The 24,331-nt window shown below is 37.6% G+C and overlaps 1 protein-coding gene across 5 annotated transcripts in view; it reads left to right on the top strand.

Moving 5' to 3' along the window:
* The window catches only part of LOC110449179 (ral GTPase-activating protein subunit alpha-1-like), a 73,664-nt gene that overhangs the window by 26,082 nt on the left and 23,251 nt on the right, over nt 1–24,331 (top strand). For 4 of the 5 annotated variants that reach the window (XM_021495872.1, XM_021495871.1, XM_021495869.1 and 1 more), the window contains 19 exons: nt 3,229–3,357; nt 3,499–3,666; nt 4,151–4,335; nt 4,724–4,822; nt 4,950–5,105; nt 5,319–5,450; nt 6,933–7,058; nt 7,458–7,516; nt 7,717–7,825; nt 12,685–12,795; nt 13,392–13,460; nt 15,690–15,800; nt 17,408–17,635; nt 17,844–17,993; nt 18,587–18,640; nt 19,030–19,180; nt 19,810–19,976; nt 20,434–20,615; nt 22,320–22,340. In XM_021495872.1, the coding sequence (XP_021351547.1) occupies nt 3,229–3,357; nt 3,499–3,666; nt 4,151–4,335; nt 4,724–4,822; nt 4,950–5,105; nt 5,319–5,450; nt 6,933–7,058; nt 7,458–7,516; nt 7,717–7,825; nt 12,685–12,795; nt 13,392–13,460; nt 15,690–15,800; nt 17,408–17,635; nt 17,844–17,993; nt 18,587–18,640; nt 19,030–19,180; nt 19,810–19,976; nt 20,434–20,615; nt 22,320–22,340 (2,407 nt within the window). The remainder of the gene's footprint in view (nt 1–3,228; nt 3,358–3,498; nt 3,667–4,150; nt 4,336–4,723; nt 4,823–4,949; nt 5,106–5,318; nt 5,451–6,932; nt 7,059–7,457; nt 7,517–7,716; nt 7,826–12,684; nt 12,796–13,391; nt 13,461–15,689; nt 15,801–17,407; nt 17,636–17,843; nt 17,994–18,586; nt 18,641–19,029; nt 19,181–19,809; nt 19,977–20,433; nt 20,616–22,319; nt 22,341–24,331) is intronic. The other variant, XM_021495870.1, reaches the window with a different exon arrangement.

The following is a 24,331-nucleotide window of genomic DNA, read 5'->3' as shown; positions in this document are numbered from 1 at the left end:
AAGTTTAACTGGTCATGGGTCTGTTGGTATTTTCAGGAAGCAATTCATCCACTACGGAGTTTTAAGATTTCCTTATCACTGCTGCATGTGAAACATATGTTAGAAACAGGAAGATGTGTACAGCTAAGTACGGAAAAGTCTGCTCTTGAACATTACAGCATTGCTTCCTGTCAAAGGGAGTTGACAGGAAGTTGAGTCTTGGTCAACAGTCTAGATAGAAATCTTTTCTCGTTATGTCAGTAGCTGTGTAATGGAATGCCTACCATGGTTCAGGGAATGCAACATTATCTCAACTTAAAAAGCCTTGTGTGGAAATATTCAAAATTTTATGTTTAGCAGTCAAGTACCAGATTATTTTTACATTAGATTCATTGTGTACCTAGATGTTTTCAAGGATTATAGACAATATTTACCTTTGTATACTATGGGATAGAGTTCAGTGAGGATGTAGTGTGTTTATTTTTGTGTACTTGAGAATCAATGTCTTTACTCATTAGCATGTATTCCGGGATCAGATTCAATGTTATCTGAAAGTGTTCTGGGATTTAATGCAATTTTCGCCTGCGTGAAATCTGGACCAAATTATTGTTTCCTTAAGTGTACTACTAGTTTCAACAAATGGTTCTCTGAGAGAGCACTCCGATTACTGCTTTAGTTTTCCTGATTCAACATGTGGCGGAGATTTGTCAGGAAATTAAAAAAGTTGCCGTCAGGTACAGGTAACTTTTGTGGTTATTTTGATTCTGGTATATATAACATCCTTATAAGTATTTTGCATAGTATTATATTGGTTATGTGGAAGTTTTTGTAGCTCTGACAAAACTAATGAAATGTAAGAATTATTCACTTGTAGATATTAGAGGCCAGATTCTACATCCAGTTTCATAGCCTGTCTGACAGGATGATCAAATTTTACTTAAGAGTCATCAAACTTATGTTCTTTTAGATAGATGGATGATTTAAATGAATTTTATTTCGTAAAATGATAAAGAGCTAAAAAAAATCAAAACCAAATCAAAGCCCCATTTTAGTAGAACAGACTGATTCTTTATGCTAGATATAAAGTAGTACTTCTGTGCACTGTACTCAATGTTAAACAGTAATGAATGTCAAAAAGCATTGATGATCTGACATCTTTTTATGTACCTGTATAGTCTTGCAATGTAACTTCCTGGCTCTACCAAACTAGGATACAGTGTAGCTTGGGCAGATTGAGCATTGGAATACTAAAATCAAGCCTTACACCCAAATTAATTCAGAGTTATGACCTTTTGTTTATTAGGGCCCTGTATCGGAGATACGGGTGCCCTATAGTAATCACTCTGCCTGTCTGTCTGTCTGTCCGTCCACAAATTTTGTTCCTGGCTGATAACTTTGGTATTTATTGACCTATGTACATGAAACTTGGTCAAGATGTTCAGTTTACAAAAATACAAATTGAGGTAAAAAGTCAAGGTCAAAGGTCAAGGTCATTAGGTTCAAAGGTCAAGGTCAAATTTTACATCTTTTCACTTATGAACATTTTGTTATGACATTATGAAGCAAAGTTGATAAGAATTAAACAATGAGTCAACTGACCAAAGGTCAAGGTCGTCGGGTCAGGGGTCAAGGTCAAATTTTGTAGCTATTCACTGATGAACATTTTGCTATGACATTATGAAGCAAAGTTGTTCGGAATTAAACAAAGAGACACACTGAGATAAAAATTCGAGGTCAAAGATCAAGGTTAATAGATTCAAAGGTCAAGGTCAAATTTTGCATCTTTTCACTGATGAACATTTTGTTATGACACGATGAAGCAAAGTTGATCACAATTAAACAAGGAGTCAACTGACCAAAGGTCAAGGTCACTGGGTCAAAGGTTAAGGTTAAATTTTGTACCTTTTCCCTGATGAACATTTTGTTATGACATTATGAAGCAATGTTGTTCAGAATTTAACACCGAGTCAACTGACCTTAGGTCCAGGTTACGGGGTCCAAAGGGTCAAGGTCAAGTTTTGTATTTTTCACCGATGAACATTTTGTTATGATTTTAAGAAGCAAAGTTGGTTGGAATTAAAGAATAAGTCAACTGACCAAAGATCAGGGTCACTGGGTTAATGGTCAGGGTCTTTTGGGTCCAAAGGTCAAAGACAATGTGGATCTCTGACTTTGACCCTGGCTCTTGATGGAGGAGGTAAATAAGGTGAAATAAAACAAATCAAAGCTAACAAATGAGTATTGCACCGGTATTTACATTTCTGTTAGCCCAGCAAATATGGAGGTGGAAGGAAACAAGACTCACATCATAGTACATGTAAAATGTATATTTTGCTTCCTTGCGATTCTTTTTGAAGTCCAAATGTCAAACGTCAAGCTCAGCTATATGGGCAGATTGCTTCTTGATGATTATGGGGGATATATTGCCACAAGACGGGGCCCTTACTGACCTGTCAGTGTTCTAGTTTTTAATGCTGATTTTTTTTTCATTTTTTCCCATTTTATACATTTTCACGAAGGTGATTGGCTGGCTTATTAAGATCCACAGTTTGTAATTTCAAAACAATTTCAGAACAATTTTCACTAGCAAACAGCCAAAAATTTAAATCCTCGATCCTATTAAGAACTTACTATCAATTTAATTTGCATTACATTGTGTATGAACTTATTGTTATGACCTATATGCATTCTGGTGTGTGCTTTTTATAAACTTAATGTAAAAATATGTATTACATTGTGTACTGTCTGTAATATTAATGTTTAAATATCCATTACTCTGTGTATTGTGCGCTTAACCTATTTGCATAGTGTTTAACATTTAAGCATGGTCCTTTTTATTGACTAACAAATATCTGTTTTGTGATCTTTATATTTTTTTTATTTCTTATTAGTATGAGTAAAAGAGATTGAGTTGATATTTTAACAGTAATGCTAGCTTTTATTGTTTTCGTTAACATTCGCTCCAGCATGAATGTGGCTGAAAGGAAAATACAATATTATAATCTAAGCTAGATAGTGTTATTTGATTTTGTACTGACCAATAGCAATAGAATGTTGTTTTTGACTAGTAAACATTCCTACAATATTGTACTGACTGGACGTTGTTCCTTAAGGATAGTGTGTATTCCTGGTACATGTAGTACAAACATTTGTTGATTTTTTTATGGTTTTTTTTGGAACGTCTTTTTTAAAGGTCAGTATTAATTAATGCATGAATATGAAAGATATCTTGTGTTTTCCACACTCCAGGAGCTGCCACGCCTGAGGATCAGGAGGTAGCAGAGATCACTCTAGCGTCTAGTCTACCGAGCGCCCATGACATGGAGTACAGTGTGGAGAGTGCAAGTCTGGATAGATCTGACGACACAGCTTTTAGGTGTAAGTACAGAGTTCTATATCAGATATCTAGACATTTATATTATACAGATATAAACATGTTGTTGTGAAAGTTTCGGTCTGTACAGTGTACCACAGGCTCTTTTGACTGCCGTTGATTTTCACTGTTTGTTGTTTATTTAGATTCACGTACACCTTCGCCGTTGTCTCTCCACTCCAAGTCGCGGTCGCCCTCTCCCTGTAGCGAGCTGACAGTGGAGGGGATTACCAACCACAAAGACTGCCCCACCCCTGACCGCGACAGTCTCCACATAGAGATGGTGGCCACAGAGGAAATCCCTATAGGTAAAGGTAAGGACAGTGCCACCATTTTGATTCCTCATGTGCTGGATTCTCTACGGAATCCCCCTTTTATACAGAATAATTGTTGAAGAACATCATAGTCCAAAGTACTTTGAAATCTTACTTTAAAACATACTGGGATTGTTTTGTTTAGTGATATTTCTACCTGGATTCCACAGGGGCAAGTGCCTTGTGACTTCGGGAAGATATTACATATAAGAAGCATGATTTGGGAAAATATAGTGATTATTGCACTGATTTAGGGTCTGAAATTAGTGGAAGTGACCTTATATCGGCCCATAAGTCGCATTGAAACAATTCGTTGTTCAAAGGGAATAACACACTTTTTCTGTTGAAAATGTGTTAAGCATATATATACAATAAATGAAAATGATCCATAATAAAGTTTTGAGGTTTAATCGACAAGAAATTAACACTTGAAAGTGCCTGAATAGAAGTGTTTGACAAAGTTCCACTGTTTTTGTTTGTATAGAGTCAATGGAGGACATGAAGAGTGTATTGGCTGGAGGGGCTGTGATTGGCTGGACACCAGACGTGGCCGTGGTGATGTGGAGGCGGATGCTGGGGTCTCTAGGCAACATCAACCAAATAGAGGACGGCGAAAACCACGCAATTGTCTACGAGGAGCTCAGCTTCCTACTAGAAACTCTGTATAAGGTAGAGGCGCTATCATCTTGATTAACAGTCAGTAGCAAGTACTGAGAAAATTATGCGGCAAAACAGTAGTTGTCAGATTTATTAGCTCATTTTAATTTTTGTAACTTCTTAAAATCTACTTAACCTCTAAGACTTAGTGCACATCTTGATTTGTTGAAAACATATATCTAGTAGTAGAATAGGCCATGCTTAAATGTCAGTGTTTAACATGCAAAAATCAATGTTATTTTTGTTATGTCTTCTTCTGAATTTCTACTGTAGTCATTACTTTGATATTATGTATTTTCCATGAATAAGGGATTTATTTCTGTATTTGTTAATATTAGGGACTTCAGTTGATAAAAGGGACCAGGAGTAAACATGTATTGATGTGATGATTACCTTGTAGATGCGGGATAACCTTGGAGTGACTGTGGACAATATGAGCTCCCCGTCTCCGCCGGAACTCCTCCCACCCATACACCTGTACGCACCCTGGCTGTTTGAGGTAAGTACCACTAGAGTGGAGTTTCCTGTAGCTTGAACTTCTTCAGAGTCTTTGGTTTTAAGCTCCACAGAAGATTACATGGATGGTGATACAGTAAATGTGATCTGTATCGTTGTGTTTGTTACAGTGTCTGACCCTGTCCAACAAGTACAAGCGTGGCAAGTTGTTGGCGTACCAGCTCATGTGTCAGATGGTGGTCCAGCGCCACCCAGTGTCACTGCCTTCTGAACTTGTCTCACAGTTCTATCTGGCTCTCCATCAAGGCCTCACCTCCAATGACCAGGTAACACAGATTTTCTACTCTTACCACTTATCTTCTCATCCATGCTCCACACAGAGCTGACTTCTTGATGTTTAAAATTTAAAACACACCAAATAGCATACATTTTGGTATGTAATAAAAAGCAATGAAACAATACATCATTATGACTTATATAACTGTGCATTCAGGTGAGAATGACTGCTGACGAAATGTTGTACTGTTATTTCCACACAGGACATCATCAATGTATTGGTTCGAAATGCTGGAGCCCGCTTTTTCTCCATGCCGTTGTTAGGGTCGACACTACTCATCAGCGACTTCATCCATGCAGCAGGGGCAGTCCTGTCAGCAGTAGATATCACAGAGGTATGATATACACTGGTTGTATCTGGTATAAGCTTTGTGTTAATAGGCTGTAGCCAGAGTTCTGTCAGCAGTATATATCACAGAGGTATGATATACACTAGTTGTCTCTGGAATAAACTTTGTGTTAATAGGCTGTAGCCAGAGTTCTGTCAGCAGTAGATATCGCAGAGGTATGATAAACACTGGTTGTATCTGGTATAAACTTTGTGTTTATAGTCTGTAGCCAGAGTTCTGTCAGCAGTATATATCACAGAGGTATGATATACACTGGTTGTATCTGGTATAAGCTTTGTGTTAATAGGCTGTAGCCAGAGTTCTGTCAGCAGTAGACATCACATAGTTATGATAAACACTAGTTGTCTCTGGGATAAACTTTGTGTTAATAGGCTGTTGACAGAGTTCTGTCAGCAGTAGATATCGCAGAGGTATGATAAACACTGGTTGTATCTGGTATAAACTTTGTGTTAATAGGCTGTTGACAGAGTTCTGTCAGCAGTAGATATCGCAGAGGTATGATAAACACTGGTTGTCTCTGGTATTAACGTTGTGTTAATAAGCTGTAGCCAGAGTTCTGTCAGCAGAAGATATCACAGAGGTATGATTCTGTCAGCAGTAGATATCACAGAGGTATGATATACACTGGTTGTTTCTGGTATAAACTTTGTGTTAATAGACTGTAGCCAGAGTTCTGTCAGCAGTAGATATCGCAGAGGTATGATAAACACTGGTTGTATCTGGTATAAACTTTGTGTTTATAGGCTGTAGCCAGAGTTCTGTCAGCAGAAGATATCACAGAGGTATGATATACAGTGGTTGTATCTGGTATAAACTTTGTGTTTATAGGCTGTAGCCAGAGTTCTGTCAGCAGTAGATATCACAGAGGTATGATAAACACGGGTTGTCTCTGGTATAAACTTTGTGTTTATAGGCTGTAGCCAGAGTTCTGTCAGCAGTAGATATCACAGAGGTATGATATACACTGGTCGTATCTGGTATAAACTTTGTATTAATAGGCTGTAGCCAGAGTTCTGTCAGCAGTAGATATCACAGAGGTACGATAAACACTGGTTGTCTCTGGTATAAACTTTGGGTTAATAGGCTGTAGCCAGAGTTCTGTCAGCAGTAGATATCGCAGAGGTATGATAAACACTGGTTGTCTCTGGTATAAACTTTGGGTTAATAGGCTGTAGCCAGAGTTCTGTCAGCAGTAGATATCACAGAGGTATGATATACACTGGTTGTCTCTGGTATAAACTTTGTGTTAATAGGCTGTAGACATAGTTCTGGAAACTTTCATGGTCAGCCAGTACATGTAAACTTGTCAATGTACTGTGTGTAGGTTGAATGTCCATTATACTCCTAAATATTTTCATATTTCTACCAAATTTTGGACTTCTCGATGCATTTGCATGACAGCATTGTTCAGAGTTATACACCACTAGAGTCATCGGATGTTAATCCTGTGGCATCTCTCTCTAACAGACCCCTCGTACTGAAGCTGTGTCGGTGCTTGGAGCTCTCCTGTGTTTCCCAAACCACCTACAGGAGGTCCAGGTACTGCAGAACACCAATCTTTCTGTGAGCTGTTTACATCTGAATGAGTTTAAGGTGAGTCTATTTGTAAACCTGAACAGGTGTTAAACTCACCTGGTTGAAGATTCTAGGGAGATTAAACTGTTGTTAGTCATAATATGGCATCCTTAAACATTTAGTTATGAACAAATTTTTCAGTTCATGAAGAAAAAGAGCATTCCTGGGTTGAGTGAATTTGATTTTATGTAAATGAAGGTGATGGCCCCCAGCTGGGGCAGGGTGACAGGACCATATAAAGGTTGTATTTTTTTTTCTTTTTTCTCAATACTTCTTGAAAAGACTGGATCTATAGAATACTGGACGAATTTTGAAGAAATTTTGAAAATCACTGTCCTCTGCACATGATATTGATATTTTTCTGACCAATAGAGGAACAATTTCGGTTACAAATCTCTGTTTAAATTATTTTTTCAGGAACAAGTTATCAACACTTTACTGAGGACAGGAAAGAAAGAGCCAGCTGGACTGGCCAGGTCAGTAACTTGAGTGTTCAGTACCGTATAGAAGGATAATTTCACAATTTCACAGGTCATTTATAGGATCAACCTAGGATTAACTAACTGATGGGTGACCTTCATCCAACATGTAAATTATCTTGGGAGATCTATTGTAATGATTGAACTTGATCCACAAGAATTTATTTATGAATTTTTGTGAAAACTGTATGTTACAGATGTGTTGCTGTCAGTACAATAGGTATATTTCTGTACGAGGAGTTGAGCCATGGAACACTACACCCCAAACTCAATGAGGCTGTCACTGTCCTGCTGGGTACTCTAAGGGTATGTATATAGGGCTGTGTGTTATAGCCTTGGACAGGGTGTACTCATGTATGACTACCTGTTTTCTGTCCTACTTGGTGCTCTCAGGGTACATATATATAGCGACGCGTTATAGCCTTGGACAGGGTGTACTCATGTATAACTACGTCATGTTTTCTGTCCTACATGGTGCTTTCAGGGTACATATACATAGCGACGTGTTATAGCCTTAGACAGGGTGTACTCATGTATGACAACGTGTTTTCTGTCCTACATGGTGCTCTCAGGGTACATATATAGCTACGTGTTATAGCCTTGGACATGGTGTACTCATGTATGACTACCTGTTTTCGGTTCTACTTGGTGCTCTCAGGGTACGTATATATAGCGACGTGTTATAGTCTTGGACAGGGTGTACTCATGGATGACTACCTGTTTTCGGTTCTACTAGGTGCTATCAGGGTACATATATATAGCGCCGTGTTATAGCCTTGGACAGGGCGTACTCATGTATGACTAGGTCATGTTTTCTGTTCTACTTGGTGCTCACACGGTACATATATATAGCTACGTGTTATAGCCTTGGACATGGTGTACTCATGTATGACTACGTCATTTTTTCTGTCCTACATGGTGCTCTCAGGGGACATATATATAGCTGTGTGTTATAGCCTTGTACAGGGTGTACTCATGTATGAATAGGTCATGTTTTCTGTCCTACTTGGGGGTCTCAGGGTACATATATATAGCTACGTGTTATAGACTTGGACAGGGTGTACTCATGGATGACTACCTGTTTTCGGTTCTACTAGGTGCTCTGAGGGTACATATATATAGCTGCGTGTTATAGCCTTGGACAGGGTGTCTCATGTATGACTACCTGTTTCCTGTCCTACTTGGTGCTCTCAGGGGACATATATATAGCTGTGTGTTATAGCCTTGGACAGGGCGTACTCATGTATGACTAGGTCATGTTTTCTGTCCTACTTGGGGGTCTCAGGGTACATATATATAGCGGCGTGTTATAGACTTGGACAGGGTGTACTCATGTATAACTACGTCATGTTTTCTGTCCTACTTGGTGCTCTCTGGGTACATATATATAGCTGTGTGTTATAGCCTTGGACAGGGGGTACTCATGTATGACTACCTGTTTCCTGTCCTACTTGGTGCTCTCAGGGCACATATATATAGCGTCGTGTTATAGCCTTGCACAGGGTGTACTCATGTATGAATAGGTCATGTTTTCTGTCCTACTTGGGGGTCTCAGGGTACATATATATAGTGACATGTTATAGCCTTAGACAGTGTGTACTCATGTATGACTACCTGTTTCCTGTCCTACTTGGTGCTCTCAGGGCACATATATATAGCGTCGTGTTATAGCCTTGGACAGGGTGTACTCATGTATGACTACCTGTTTTCGGTTCTACTAGGTGCTCTCAGGGTACATATATATAGCGTCGTGTTATAGCCTTGGACAGGGTGTACTCATGTATGACTAGGTCATGTTTTCTGTCCTACTTGGTGCTCTCAGGGTACATATATATGGCTGTGTGTTATAGCCTTGGACAGGGTGTACTCATGTATGACTTCCTGTTTTCTGTCCTACTTGGTGCTCTCGGGGTACATATATATAGTGACGTGTTATAGCCTTAGACAGGGTGTACTCCTGTATGACTACCTGTTTTCGGTCCTACTAGGTGCTCTCAGGGTACATATATATAGCTGTGTGTTATAGCCTTGGACAGGGTGTACTCATGTATGACTAGGTCATGTTTTCTGTCCTACTTGGTGCTCACAGGGTACATATATATAGCTACGTGTTATAGCCTTGGGCAGGGCGTACTCGTGTATGACTACCTGTTTTCGGTTCTACTTGGTCATAGCGACGTGTTATAGCCTTAGACAGGGAGTACTCATGTATGACTACCTGTTTCCTGTCCTATAGCCTTGGACAGGGGGTACTCATGTATGACTACATCATGTTTTCTGTCCTACATGGTGCTCTACTTGGTGCTCTCAGGGTACATATATATAGTGACGTGTTATAGCCTTGGGCAGGGTGTACTCGTGTATGACTACCTGTTTTCTGTCCTACTTGGTGCTCTCAGGGTACATAGATATAGCTGTGTGTTATAGCCTTGGACAGGGTGTACTTCTGTATGACTACCTGTTTTCGGTCCTACTTGGCACTCTCAGGGTACATATATATGGCTATGTGTTATAGCCTTGGACATGGTGTACTCATGTATAACTACCTGTTTTCTGTCCTACTTGGTGCTCTTAGGGTACATATATATAGTGACGTGTTATAGTCTTGGACAGGGTGTACTCATGTATGACTACATCATGTTTTCTGTCCTACTTGGTGCTCTCAGGATACATATATATGGCTGTGTGTTATAGCCTTGCACAGGGTGTACTCATGTATGACTATGTGTTTTCTGTCCTACATGGTGCTCTCAGGGTACATATATATAGCGACGTGTTACTACATCATGTTTTCTGTCCTACTTGGTGCTCTCAGGATACATATATATGGCTGTGTGTTATAGCCTTGGACAGAGTGTACTCATGTATGACTACCTGTTTCCTGTCCTACTTGGTGCACTCAGGATACATATATATGGCTTTGTAATAGTTATAGCCTTGGGCAGGGTGTACTCGTGTATGACTACCTGTTTTCTGTCCTACTTGGTGCTCTTAGGGTACATATATATAGTGACGTGTTATAGCTTTGGACAGGGTGTACTCATGTATGACTACTTGTTTCCTGTCCTACTTGGCACTCTCAGGGTACAGATATATGGCTGTGTGTTATAGCCTTGGACAGAGTGTACTCATGTATGACTACCTGTTTTCTGTCCTTCTTGGTGCTCTCAGGGTACATATATATAGTGCCGTGTTATAGCCTTGGACAGGGCGTACTCATGTATGCCTACCTGTTTCCTGTCCTACTTGGCACTCTCAGGGTGCATATATATAGTGACGTGTTATAGCCTTGGGCAGGGCGTACTCGTGTATGACTACCTGTTTTCTGTCCTACTTGGTGCTCTCGGGGTACATATATATAGTGACGTGTTATAGCTTTGGACAGGGTGTACTCATGTATGACTACATCATGTTTTCTGTCCTACTTGGTGCTCTCGGGGTACATATATATAGTGACGTGTTATAGTCTTGGACAGGGTGTACTCATGTATGACTACTTGTTTCCTGTCCTACTTGGCACTCTCAGGGTACAGATATATGGCTGTGTGTTATAGCCTTGGACAGGGTGTACTCATGTTTGACTACGTCGTGTTTTCTGTCCTACATGGTGCTCTCAGGATACATATATATGGCTGTGTGTTATAGCCTCGGACAGGGTGTACTCATGTATGACTACCTGTTTTCGGTTCTACTTGGTGCTCTCAGGGTACATATATATTATAGCGACGTGTTATAGACTTGGACAGGGTGCACTCATGTATGACTACCTGTTTTCGGTTCTACTTGGTGCTCTCAGGGTACATATATATTATAGCGACGTGTTATAGACTTGGACAGGGTGTACTCATGTATGACTAGGGCATGTTTTCTGTCCTACTTGGTGCTCTCAGGGGACATATATATAGTGACGTGTTATAGCCTTGGACATGGTGTACTCATGTATAACTACCTGTTTTCTGTCCTACTTGGTGCTCTTAGGGTACATATATATAGTGACGTGTTATAGTCTTGGACAGGGTGTACTCATGTATGACTAGGTCATGTTTTCTGTCCTACTTGGTGCTCTCAGGGGACATATATATAGTGACGTGTTATAGCCTTAGACAGGGTGTACTCATGTATGACTACCTGTTTCCTGTCCTACTTGGTGCTCTCAGGATACATATATATGGCTGTGTGTTATAGCCTCGGACAGGGTGTACTCATGTTTGACTACGTCGTGTTTTCTGTCCTACATGGTGCTCTCAGGATACATATATATGGCTGTGTGTTATAGCCTCGGACAGGGTGTACTCATGTTTGACTACGTCGTGTTTTCTGTCCTACATGGTGCTCTCAGGATACATATATATGGCTGTGTGTTATAGCCTTGCACAGGGTGTACTCATGTATGACTATGTGTTTTCTGTCCTACATGGTGCTCTCAGGGCACATATATATGGCTGTGTGTTATAGCCTTGGACAGGGTGTACTCATGTATGACTACTTGTTTCCTGTCCTACTTGGCACTCTCAGGGTACATATATATAGTGACGTGTTATAGCCTTGGACAGGATGTACTCATGTATGACTACCTGTTTCCTGTCCTACTTGGTGCTCTCAGGGTACATATATATAACTACGTGTTATAGCCTTGGACATCATGTATGACTACCTGTTTTCTGTCCTGCTTGGTGCTCTCACGGTACATATATATAGCTGTGTGTTATACCCTTGGACAGGGTGTACTCATATATGACTACCTGTTTTCTGTCCTACTTGGCGCTCTCAGGGTACATATATATAGTGACGTGTTATAGCCTTGGACATCATGTATGACTACCTGTTTTCGGTCCTACTTGGCACTCTCAGGGTTGGTTTGTATACTTAACATGTTCAAATTGATAACCATTAATATAAACAGATCCATTTTGATCTGATGTTTTCCTGAATAGACAAAAGAACATATGAAAATCTGACAAAACCTTCTGGTCTACCTGTAGGCAGCCTATAAATCTAACAATAGTCAATGTTGTCCGTATATAACAGTTATCCTTTGATCTATGTAGAAAAAAATGCAGATAACCAAGATAAAATTCTCCTGATCTTACGGTTATGTTGAGATCAAAGATAGTCCACGCTGCATATTTACATCATGTTCAGTATTGAATGTTGACTTATTTCAGTGTATAAATCGGATGGTTTCCAAGCTGGCCTCAGACATGTTGTGTATGCTGTGCGACCACTCAGACAAACTCCTCAGCTATGATCCAGCTCTGCCAAAACGTATTATAGAGGTAAAACTACATGTTCCCATCGCTGACATGTAAAGAACAAGCTGCTTGGATTTCTTATTATTCTGAATAAACATATTACTCCTTTTTGAAAAAAGAGCTGAAAAGTTTCTAAGCCATATTTGTCTCTATAGAGAAATTAAAAAAGGGGCTTGTATCATGGGTTGAATTTTCAGTGATTGCAACGTATTAAAAAAATGTGGAATATTTTTGTTCTGTTGCACATAAATCCTTGATTAGTAATACATTGATACAGTCATACTGACGTACATTATTGACACGGCCAAATGATTGATTACAACAGGATTTTGTGTTTTAATTTCATTCATATCTTATTTGGTATCGGTTGTTTTAATATTTTTCATTTCTGTCAGGTAAAAAAGCAAACAAAAAAAGTCTCAAATATTGCCAGGGACAATAACAATGATTAATCTGTCTGCATTAATCCAGAAAATTTGCCACTGTTGATACTTGTATTAGATTCGCATCGTGTAGTGGCCACAGGGCTCTGCTGTTCAGATATTTTGACCTCTTTATCATGATCTACGACATCTATTGATATGTGGTCTCTATGACGATGTTTTTACCACTTTTTGAAGGTCATAGCAGCAACTGTGTCCACTCTCATACCGGTATCAAAGGGGACTAACTCAGAGGAGGAGAAAAAGGTAAATAGCATTTATTACAAGTTTTGGTCCAACTTAGTTCCCATTATGGCCGATTGTGCTCGAGGTATAATGACGGTTTTCTGTCATATTACTTTGCTGAAACAGGTGATTCTTTATGAAATGATCATACATTATTCAAACAATGTATCAATAAGTCCTGATAAGTGGCTTCATATCATAATTATCTTAAATCAAATGTTTGTTCAGGATAGTTTAACATTTGTGAAAGATGTGTAAGAAAAGGTTAGAATTTTAATTGACGAGTGCACATACCGGGTATTAAAGCTCAATTGAAGTCAACCCATGTTTGGGGTTCTGTGTGTGTTCAGACCGTGCCTTTCTGTTTAAAAATACCCAAAGACAGTTCAATTGTCAAAGTTTAAGCTAATAATAAATTGTATTGTTATATTCCTCGCCAAACAGTAGTGCTTTATATACATGTATTAAGAACTTTATGATCCATGATTTGTTTTTATTTGATTAAAGGATGATGTAAGTACAGATATTGCTACATCTGTATATATCAATTTGTGTTGTGGTCCTATCAAACTAAAATCAGGTCTCTGTTGTTATTCTGGTGGTAAATTATGTGTTTTGCTCTATCAAGATATTACATACCGATATTGGAGGTATTGTTTTCAGGGCTATTTTGAAAGTAAATAAAGGCATGGGGAAAGGTGGTTCACTTTTTGTTATCCCCGCCAACAAGTTCTTTTTTCTGGAGCCCCTTTCATGTTAACAAGTATTCTATGCCCCAATCCCCATATATTATCAACTATAGATACCCCCCTCTCTCTCCCCCCCCCCTTTCCCTTACTATTCATATCTGACATGTAGTTGACCTTTGAACAACATTTTAGTATTCTACAGGGATTTGAAATTGTCACAAAGGTCTGGCTGTAATCTTAAGTCCACTGCAACGAAGACATTTTGAAGATGTCCTCAATATCTCCATTGTTGTTAAGTATGGAACCATGTAGGATATTGAATGTCACCACGCTGAGACCTTTGGTCATATAAACAATGCTTTAATATCCAGAAATAGTTTTGGAAAGGAGTAAAATAGTACATATCTTTAATTAATTTTTTGAGCCTGTAATATGTTCTATTTACACTATGTTCCATGCATGAAAAAGTACATGAAAATAAACCTCTGCAAACTTGTTGTCACTCTGATGGAAAGTAAGGACTGTTTAAAAAAAATATTCATGGCATCAACACGAAATTTAGTCAAAACAAATCAATTTGTTTCAGGAACTGAAAAAAATATGTGAACATTTTTTCTTGCAAGATTTAAATGCTAGATAGTAGATTAGGTATAGTTCCTTTGTGACTATAAAGATATCACGCATGGTGAAAGGTAATTTTAGTTTCTGTGGTAAGGAAATGTCTGCTTAATGCCTATTCTGTGTTGTTGAATGGTAGATTTTGCTGTGGGATTTTGGTCTAAATATTTTTGTTCATGCTATTTATTTCATGTAAAAGTAATTCGTTCAAATAAAAAATGTTTTATAAGATTATTTTGAGTTAATCCAATTTGTCTGTGAATGCATAAGTTTTGTGATTCATTGTTTGTGAAATAAATCCTCCAATGTAGCTGTTCTAGTTCTGTTGGGTGTTTGACTTATCTGCAACCCTGTTTAAAGTTACTGAATTTTGATATTTCAGCATAAAATTTGATAGCTAGAAGCAGAATTTTAAATGAATATGGTTTAATATAAATTCTATGTGAGAAACAGAATCTCCCACAGGTGACAAAATGTGGTTGATCAAACTGGTGCGATATGATTAAAATTTGCAAAAAGAATTTGAAGATTTTCAATCATGATGAAGGAGATTCATACAGAATTTAATGAGATGCTGAAATTAGTACCAGTTGATCATGTTTATGATGATTTGTATGACATATTGAATTTGTTGCCTGTTAATTATTAATAACATTCTGTGTGACATGTTGACCCTGTGTTTGGCCAGTTGATCATGTTTATGATGGTCTGTGTGATATTATTAACTTTATGTGTTTCCAGCTGATCGTGTTTATAATGTTCTGGTGATATATTGACTTGTGTGTTTCCAGCTGATCGTGTTTATAATGTTCTGGTGATATATTGACTTGTGTGTTTCCAGCTGATCGTGTTTATAATATTTTGGTGATATATTGACTTCGTGTGTTCCCAGCTGATCGTGTTTATAATGTTCTGGTGATATATTGACTTTGTGTGTTCCCAGCTGATCATGTCGATGATGTTCTGTATGGCGGAGTGGTGTCTGCGGATGCCTATACACCTCCTGCTGGAGACCACGGACACTGACAAGGGATGTGTTTACAAAGTCTTTGAGGTAAGGCACACATTATGGGCATTATTATTCCTCATCAATTTTACAGTGTGTCTGATTGGTTTGACAGGATTATAAAACATCGAGTCTCCCTCACGCGATCCATTTTCCCTGTTGAGTACCCCTCTCGGAACCCCCACATATCATCTCTCTTTGTTAGACTCTCTAACGCCCGATGTGTTCCGGACAACACAATAAACATCAACAATGGCTGCGAACGGGAGATTCAACCTCCCAACAGCTGAAGAACTTGAAGGGCTATTCTTGTTGTTTAATTTGATGTAAAATCAAAACACTGACAGTGATAGGTATTTGTAGTATATATATGCTACCAGACCTAATGAAATAAGGGCGAACAGGTCAGCCACAACAGTGACAACACAGGGTATCGTTACATTGCCTACTATTAATGTGGTTTTTTTTGTCATATATATATAACACAGATTCCACAGATGGAATTTCGGAATAATAAAACAGTTATTGCCTTGGTGTGAGGGAGACCTGAAGAGTTGTTTCCCCGAGATAAATCATGTTTCCTTCGCCCTCGGGAAACATGATTTATCTCGTGGAAACAACTCTTCAGGTCTCCCTCAAACCAGGGCAATAAGTGTATAATGTTATCTTCTGACAGTTTTAATGGCATGGTAACTCTCTGATGTATTTCCTTACCATGCTACTGTCCAATAGTTTTCCTGGTATTAAGTCATAGTAAACTTCAATGCCCCATGCAGCTTCAACCCAATCAAGCATTCTGCTTCAGTAGATTAAAGGTAATGCCATCATTATTTAGAATATCTGGGAAGAATGTTAAAAAGCAGGAAAAATGGAATTATGTAAAAGTTATTGACTGTTACAATCAGATAGTTAATAGTGGATTTTCACCATGATAAGTCATTGTACATAAATGTACATGTGTTTCCTAAGTCATTGTACATTAAAGTACATTAAAGTACAGAGAAAGACATTTTTAATAATCACAGCATATCTATAAAGTTAGAACATCTAAGAAGGGCTTACCCGCCCTTCACTATTGTGTATTATCTATCTATTGATGACGTCATGTAATAACTAACAATGTAAAACTGCACCCCATTTTTAGTACTTCAGGGGCTGAAATATCTTGAAAAAATGTCCTGATGAAGACTCGCACATAGAGTCGAAACTAGTTACCGTAATAAAAACCCACGCAATGGTAACGCTTGAGCGTGTTGTGATTGAAACCTACCTGGATTTATATGCAACTTTTTATTCAATCGCCCTGCATACCTTTCGGTATCCACACTCACAGCGCAGTACCCTGCCTACTCAACCAACCTACTCAACATTGACGTTGGCTCTATCTCGCATGTACATTTTAGTGTTATATCTATCATTTGAGAAAAATGCTCAACCCCCCCCCCCCACCCCCCCAAATTTTTTATTTGCAGCTGATATAAGGAAAATAAAAACCTTGAGATAATAGGCTTGTGTACAGTAAAGCACATGTCCACAAAGAACAAGTGTAGAAGAAACTGGATAATGATTCCAACAACAAATGAAAATGTTATGATGCTCTAATCTTGGGTATAGGTACACTTGTACAAGACGTTTTTTGTATCATTGTGTGACAGGTACTGAACACAGCAGTGCGTGGCCACACACAGGAGTCACTACTACAGGCCAGACAACTCCTAGCTGGTATGATCCAGGATTCTGACTTTGAGTTCCTTAGGGACATGTCAGGTTTCCTACGTAAGGCGAGCACGGAGTCCATCAACTCTCAAACGGGGGCCCACTCCGGGGAACAGAACCACGATAAGAATACCAACATGGAGCCAGTAGAACTGGCCGCCAGAACGGTACGTCATCTGTTATTCTTCAAAATGAAAACTATGTTTAAATTAAACTTTTCATGTTGCAAAATTTGAAATGGAAAACTTAATTTTTAATCTCCAAAATTAACAACAGTTAACGACTCGGTGAGTACAGGGCATTTTATCAATATTTTGATTAATGGTCAGCCACCTGATTGTGTATGCGGGTCAGTATTGTAATATCTGGTTACAGTTGATTGGCCACCTTGTAAACCACCTGTGTCACTTCCCTATGGGAGCGGGGGCAGCACGGCTCAACAGCAACATTCAGGAGCACCATGATAATGACCAGTGTGAGATAGACGACCTCAAACAGGAAATCTTCTTTGCTTCAAACATTCAGGTACAGTTCCTATCTAGAGGTCAAGGTCACTAGTAACATTAAATGTCAAGGTCACCTACTTCATTAAATATCACCATATTAAATGTCAACGTCACCTACTTCATTGAAAATGTCAAGGCCACCGTCTTCATTGAATTAATTCATTAATTTCAATAATATTTAATGTCAAGGTTACTTCATTGAGTGGTTTGATTTCAAACATCTTGAAATAACTATAACAGGTTGATTTATTTGGAACTGAAATTGGTACCATTCCCTCTTTAATAACAGAACATCATCAAGTCTGAAACAGTTTAGACTTTGCTTCTACCAGGATGCAACTTTGTTTCATAATTTTCCTTATGGATGCTCTGTAACAAGAATGACATCAGGAAATCATAATTCTCTAAACAAGATTACGAGGGAGGAAAAGTAACAAAAGTGCATTGAAGCAGTTCGATCATTATAACCTATTCCCAACATAAGAGAAAAATTGATACCTTGTTGATGTTCCTAACAAGGTGTTTTAGGATGTCTGTATAATATGTGCCATGGTGATGTTACGGAAGTCTGTTAGTTTGACGGTAATGCTACACTGTTTCTCCTCGTTTCAGTTTTTTGTGCTGAATCAGAAGACACTGATATCCTTCATAGAGTTGCCTGCTCAGGTAGGATCTGTGATCAGCTTCCAGTGATTATGTGTACACTGTACAGATAAAATATTCATCTGCAAGATGCTAGGATTTTGAATCATTCACAAGAAGTATAACTTTAACATAAAATAAATTAACATCCAAATATGGAATAAATAGATATAAATTTTGAAAGGTTCAAATGAATAAGCACAGCTATTTACATAAATAATATTTTGAGCATTATTTATTTTCGTTTTGTTCAGTTACCATTGGGTTCAATACCATAGATGGAATATTTTGACACATCTAGAGTATTTTGATTTTAAAGCACACAAATTCAGTGCTGAGATTTTTGTATTGTTGAGCAAAACAAACAGAAGATTGAACAGTTTCTTGAATTACCTATGTGTTTTTGTAACCAGTTGGATGTGCCAGGTGGAGGAGTGACCGCCGGCCTGACCACAGCTAGGAGTGTAGGACGAGTGTTACTGAGGGATTTGACAGGGAAGTACTCTTGGGAGAGCTCGGTACTCTACGCCCCACCCTGGTGTCAACAGGGATCCTCAACACACAGTACGTGTATCAGTCTGTTTACTCTTTCAATCTACTAAATCTTCAATGGTAGCCCTGAAACTGTGTTTTGTTAATAAGGGTAGCCCTGGAGCTGTATTTTATGACCTACTATGAAATAAATGTGGCCCTAAAACATTGTTTCCAATATGTAATAAAGTGGCTCTGATTATCTGTTTTGTGTCTCCGTGTGAAATGTAGGTGGCCCTGAATCTGTATTTTGTGTCTCTGTGTGTAATGTGGGTGGCTCTGAATTGGTATTTTGTGTGTGATATGGGTGGACCTGAATCTGTATTTTGTGTCCAAGTGTGCAATGTGAGTGGCCCTGAATCTGTATTTTGTGTGTGATATGGGTGGTCCTGAATCTGTATTTTGTGTTGAGTAATATGGGAGGCCCTATATTGGTACTTTGTATCTCAGTGTCTAATATGGGTGGCCCTGAATCTGTATTTTGTGTTTCAGTGTGTAATAAGGTAGGCCCTGAAAATGTATTTTGTATGTTGTGAGTAATGAGGTTAGTTATGAAGCTGTATTTTGTGTGATGTGGTAATGCATGTGGCTGTGAAATTGATTTGTTTGTGTTAGGGTATTGATTAAAGATTTATTTCTAAAGATTTATTTTTGTGTTGTAGATGCAAAAATATTACTAGAGCTGCTGAATGATGGAAGCCTGGAGCCCCTTATTATACAAGAGGATCTGGAGGCCCTGCCCATAGCCAGCAGCTCAGTGGTGGAGCGTCTCGTCAATGAGATTCCTCACTACCGCTCAACATCCCAGGGTCAGGATAACCTCAATGATGTAAGAGCAAGGGCAACCGGCAGGATTATCTCCTCTTTATTATAATAATAATTATAATAATTCAAGGTTTTTATATACCGCTTTATGACACAACCTAGTTAGTAGGTAATCTCAGAGCGGTTCACAAATTATTATCGATTGTTATAGGGCCTTTGCAACCAGCAATATCTTTCTCAACTCACTGGGGAGCATACAGCCGGTGCTGCCATTTCAGCGCTCACAATTAGCATTCAACAATTCTAGCACTGCCCATTGTTGTTCAGTATTAAGTAAAGTCATTTTAATAAAATGTTCCTATGAACAATGTCTACAAAGTACTGATTTGTAAGCATTACATTCAAATCTGTGTACATCTGAAACGTTCTCTAATATCAGTTCAGCTAAAAATATTAATTCTTCGTAAATTATTTTGTATAAGAAGTGCATTTAATTCAATGTTTGACCCGAATTTCTACAGATGTTGAGGTACATTGGTTGTGCAAGTCCCGAATGTCTCCTCATCCCTGGCGTTGCCCTGAACCTCGAGTCACCAGCTCCCGAGGGATTCAGCGAGGAAGCAGAGACTAACATGACCCAAATGGTGATTAAACAAAAGGAGGCGGAGTTGAACTTTTACAATGAGCATAAACGTGACACTAGGTAAGGACGACAAACGATGACATTGCTACAAGTTTTATTTTCATCGATTCCATTTCATGTGCGGTAATCCAACTACAGGTTGATGTTTCAGGACTGAAATGGAATTATTCTGTCTCAAATGGAAATGAGTTTCTTGCTCAGCAAGTGAAGTTTTGCTGTGGTATGGTGTCTGTCATCTATTAACTTTTCTTTTTAAGACTACTATAACTGAGCAGTTACACTCATTTTAACTGAGTTATTGAAAAGCTGTTTGCTAATGAGAAGGGGATAAAAGAGTGTTATCCAAAGGAGGAAAAATACGTATGCACTTTTCTCGTGATTGGCAAACAATCAGAGATTAAAAGAGCGGGTGAGCAAGTCATGTCCATGGGCCACTTGCTTAAAATTACAGTTTTTCCTTTTTCGCCACTAACTAAACATCAGAATTGTTTTATTTCATTTTATTTTTGTTATACTTCTTGATGGTTGTGTTTGTATGATGATTTAGTTGTTTATATTAATGTTCTATATATATTAAGAGTTTACTTACATTCAGACCACATGGCCTGTAAGGCTAAGTAACCTTTGGTGACCTTTGGTGACCATGGTGCAATGTCTGTCCTCACACTATCAACCTGTTACTTTTGTTACAAATAGTAAACAAAAACTTTAATCAAACTCAACCAGAAATTGCTGAAAACGTAGCCTCTCCAAACAGACTAGGAAACAACATGACCAAGTTTGAACAAGTTTCAAATACATTTTAAGCAGGACAGTTATGAATTTAGATTTGTGCCAATTTGGGGGCTTAGACCTTTTAGAGTGCCTACCAAAATGAGTAACTGTGAGAATAAAGTTCTTTGCTGATGCCATTGGATTGATATCTGAGAATGGCTGACAGTCCTAGTTATGAGTCGGGCCACACCCAGAGTTCATAGTTCAAAAATGCTAATCATGGGTATAATGCTTAATGAGTTTGATCATTTTGGACCATGAAATGAAGTACTCCAGAGGTTTGACAGGTGTGCGATTCAGGCCTATTGAGCCTTTTGTAATTTTTACTATTTTTACATTGTAAGTTGTATGTTTAGTTAGATATCAGCATCTGTAAATTTAATCATTTACTTATTTTTGCTTTTTTCAAGCATCTTGGATTATATTTATCCTGACATTTTTTAACAATTTATTATTATATTGCCAGTTTGAAAAATGTGTTTGCTTCAGCAGTGGAACTTTGTGATTTAAATGTCAATTAGGGGAAAAGTAAAACAGCTGAAAAGATTATTTTGAGGAAGGAAAAGTACATAAAAATGCTGAAATTAATGTTATGGACTAAACTATGACTGAAATGCAGTCAATTATCTAGATACATTTTGGCCTTATAATTGGGTTGGGTGAATAGTGGAGGGAGGAAATGTAGAAAAAAATGTTTTAGAATATAAAAAAAATAAAATATGTTGGCAATAAGCAAGGTTTTCCTGAATCTTACAAAGTTCACCTGTGTATATTAAAATTCATTAAAGTTAAGCATCAACCCATTAAGTTGATACCTAACAAAGTGTTATGATATGCATGAATATTGTATGTGGTTGTATTCATGTATATTTTAGTTAACGAATAGTCATTGTATATGCAAATTTACACTTGGTGAATATGCAAATTAGTTTATGAATATGCATGAGCATCTTTAACAATTTTCCTCTTTGCTTTTTATTTTTTTATCAGACGAAAGGAAACATTAATTCAGTAAGTGCCTATAGATAAGCACATAAAACCTGGCCAAGGCCACTGGAGCTGTCAACCCATCAATATTTTTTCTCTTTCTGTCACAATATTTATTTTTATCTTACCTGGCTGAAAGTGCCAAGTGAACTTGTGTTATGGTGCGGCGACCGTCTTCTGTCAAATGCTTGTTAAAGTACAACACCTCTCAGGAAGTCAACATTTGACTGGTTTTATCCAGTTTGAATTGAAAAATGGCAGATGGATGTCATGATTTCTTTCTGTCTGAGATTTATCTACTTTTCAAGGAAAGGATCCATGATGACTATCATGGTTTGAGAACAACTTACATGAATTTTTACTAAAATAGGTGAGCAATACAGGCCCAACATGTCTCTTGTTTTGCTCTTATAATATTGATTATCATTTATATAAACAAGAGTGACATTATTTATTTATTTTTGTTGTTGTTGTTTCCCTATCTCATTTTCTGTGTTGCTGTCTGTCGTTTACATTCCGCATGTCTGAGTATTCTTCTGTTGCTGTAGGAAATCGTTTGTGTGAGAATGTGGTGGTGAATATATTGTTTTTGTTGTTAGAATATGTTAGAAATTGTATTGTGGTCAATATTATAGTATGTTGAGGACTATTCTTAACTTGTAGCTACTGTAGAAAGGTATATCGAACTGAAAGACATATTTAATTTGAAGCTAGAATTTGTTTTTAAGTTACCTAGAGCAAAATCATGTACACTGTTCTGGACATTTCTTACGTTTTCTGTAGTAAAGCAAATATGGAGTGGTAGATATACTGTAATACGATTTCAATGGTAACGGGTATTAGTAGTTAAACTCTTAATCTCTTACCATCAATAATAGTTATTAGGAACTGTTCTGGGAATGGAGTATATGTTTGTTTCTTTTAAATCTCACATACTTAAAGATGGAGTTTTTGATGATTTTTAACAAAACTTTCTATAACCTAAAAGATGTTTTTTTTGAAGATTTTTAACAGAATTTTCTATAACCTTTAAGATAGATTTTTTGAAGATTTTTAACAGAATTTTCTATAACCTTAAAGATGGAGTTTTTGATGATTTTTAACAGAATTTTCTATAACCAAACTCTTTTTACTCTTTATACAACGAAGTTACAGTTTACTGGCGGTACTGGTTAAAAATCTGTTTTCTGTTTTTGGAAATAACTTTTTTGTGAGATGTCGGTATGTGTTGTTTCAATATTGAATGTTTTGGTCTTGGCTGCCAATAAGAAGGATCACAGAGCTTGAGGGGGAATTTGTGTCACTAACAGAAATTTTACTGTGAACATTTATGGGGTTTTATTTTTGCAAAGCTTTAATATATTAACACTTTAAAAATATCATTTATTCATTGTGAAAGAGTGTGCCAGGATTTTACATTATTTTACAGGTGTATCCCATATCCAATGTATACATGTGCTGTAGTTAGCGTCCTTCGATATATCACAAACCAGTATTATCCTATAACCCATTAAATAGATTGAAGGATTGTATCGTCTTGTGTTTGGGATGTTGTCTGTATTGACATTTGAATACATTTTTAATGATAGAGGAAGCACTATTTTGAACATGTTAACTTCTGCAAAATTATTAATTTCACATCATGAACATTTTAAAAAAAAAGGATAGATATTTAACTTTGTAAGTTTTTTTATTAATTTTAAAATTCATTGCAAAAAAACAGAAATTCCTTCAGTTAAGGTTGTGATATTTATGTAAGAATTAAAGCCAGTTGATTCATAAAAGAGATCAGACAGATTGACAGTAACGTGGTAAGTTGGTATTAAACAGGAAGCCTATGTGTGTTGTGAGATTTTGAGCTGTTCATCAGAGCTAAACAGGAATCATGTCTCGTGTGTAACTAGCTTATAATACACTAACTGCTCTTCACCTCAACACTACAGTATTTACTTCTAAATACATTATTGACCATACATTATTTACATCTCATACCTTATCATCAGACCTCAGTTTCC

This window comes from Mizuhopecten yessoensis, unplaced genomic scaffold (assembly GCF_002113885.1).
Source record: "Mizuhopecten yessoensis strain PY_sf001 unplaced genomic scaffold, ASM211388v2 scaffold4513, whole genome shotgun sequence".
Lineage (NCBI taxonomy): Eukaryota > Metazoa > Mollusca > Bivalvia > Pectinida > Pectinidae > Mizuhopecten > Mizuhopecten yessoensis.
This window is presented reverse-complemented; position numbering and strand designations above follow the sequence as displayed.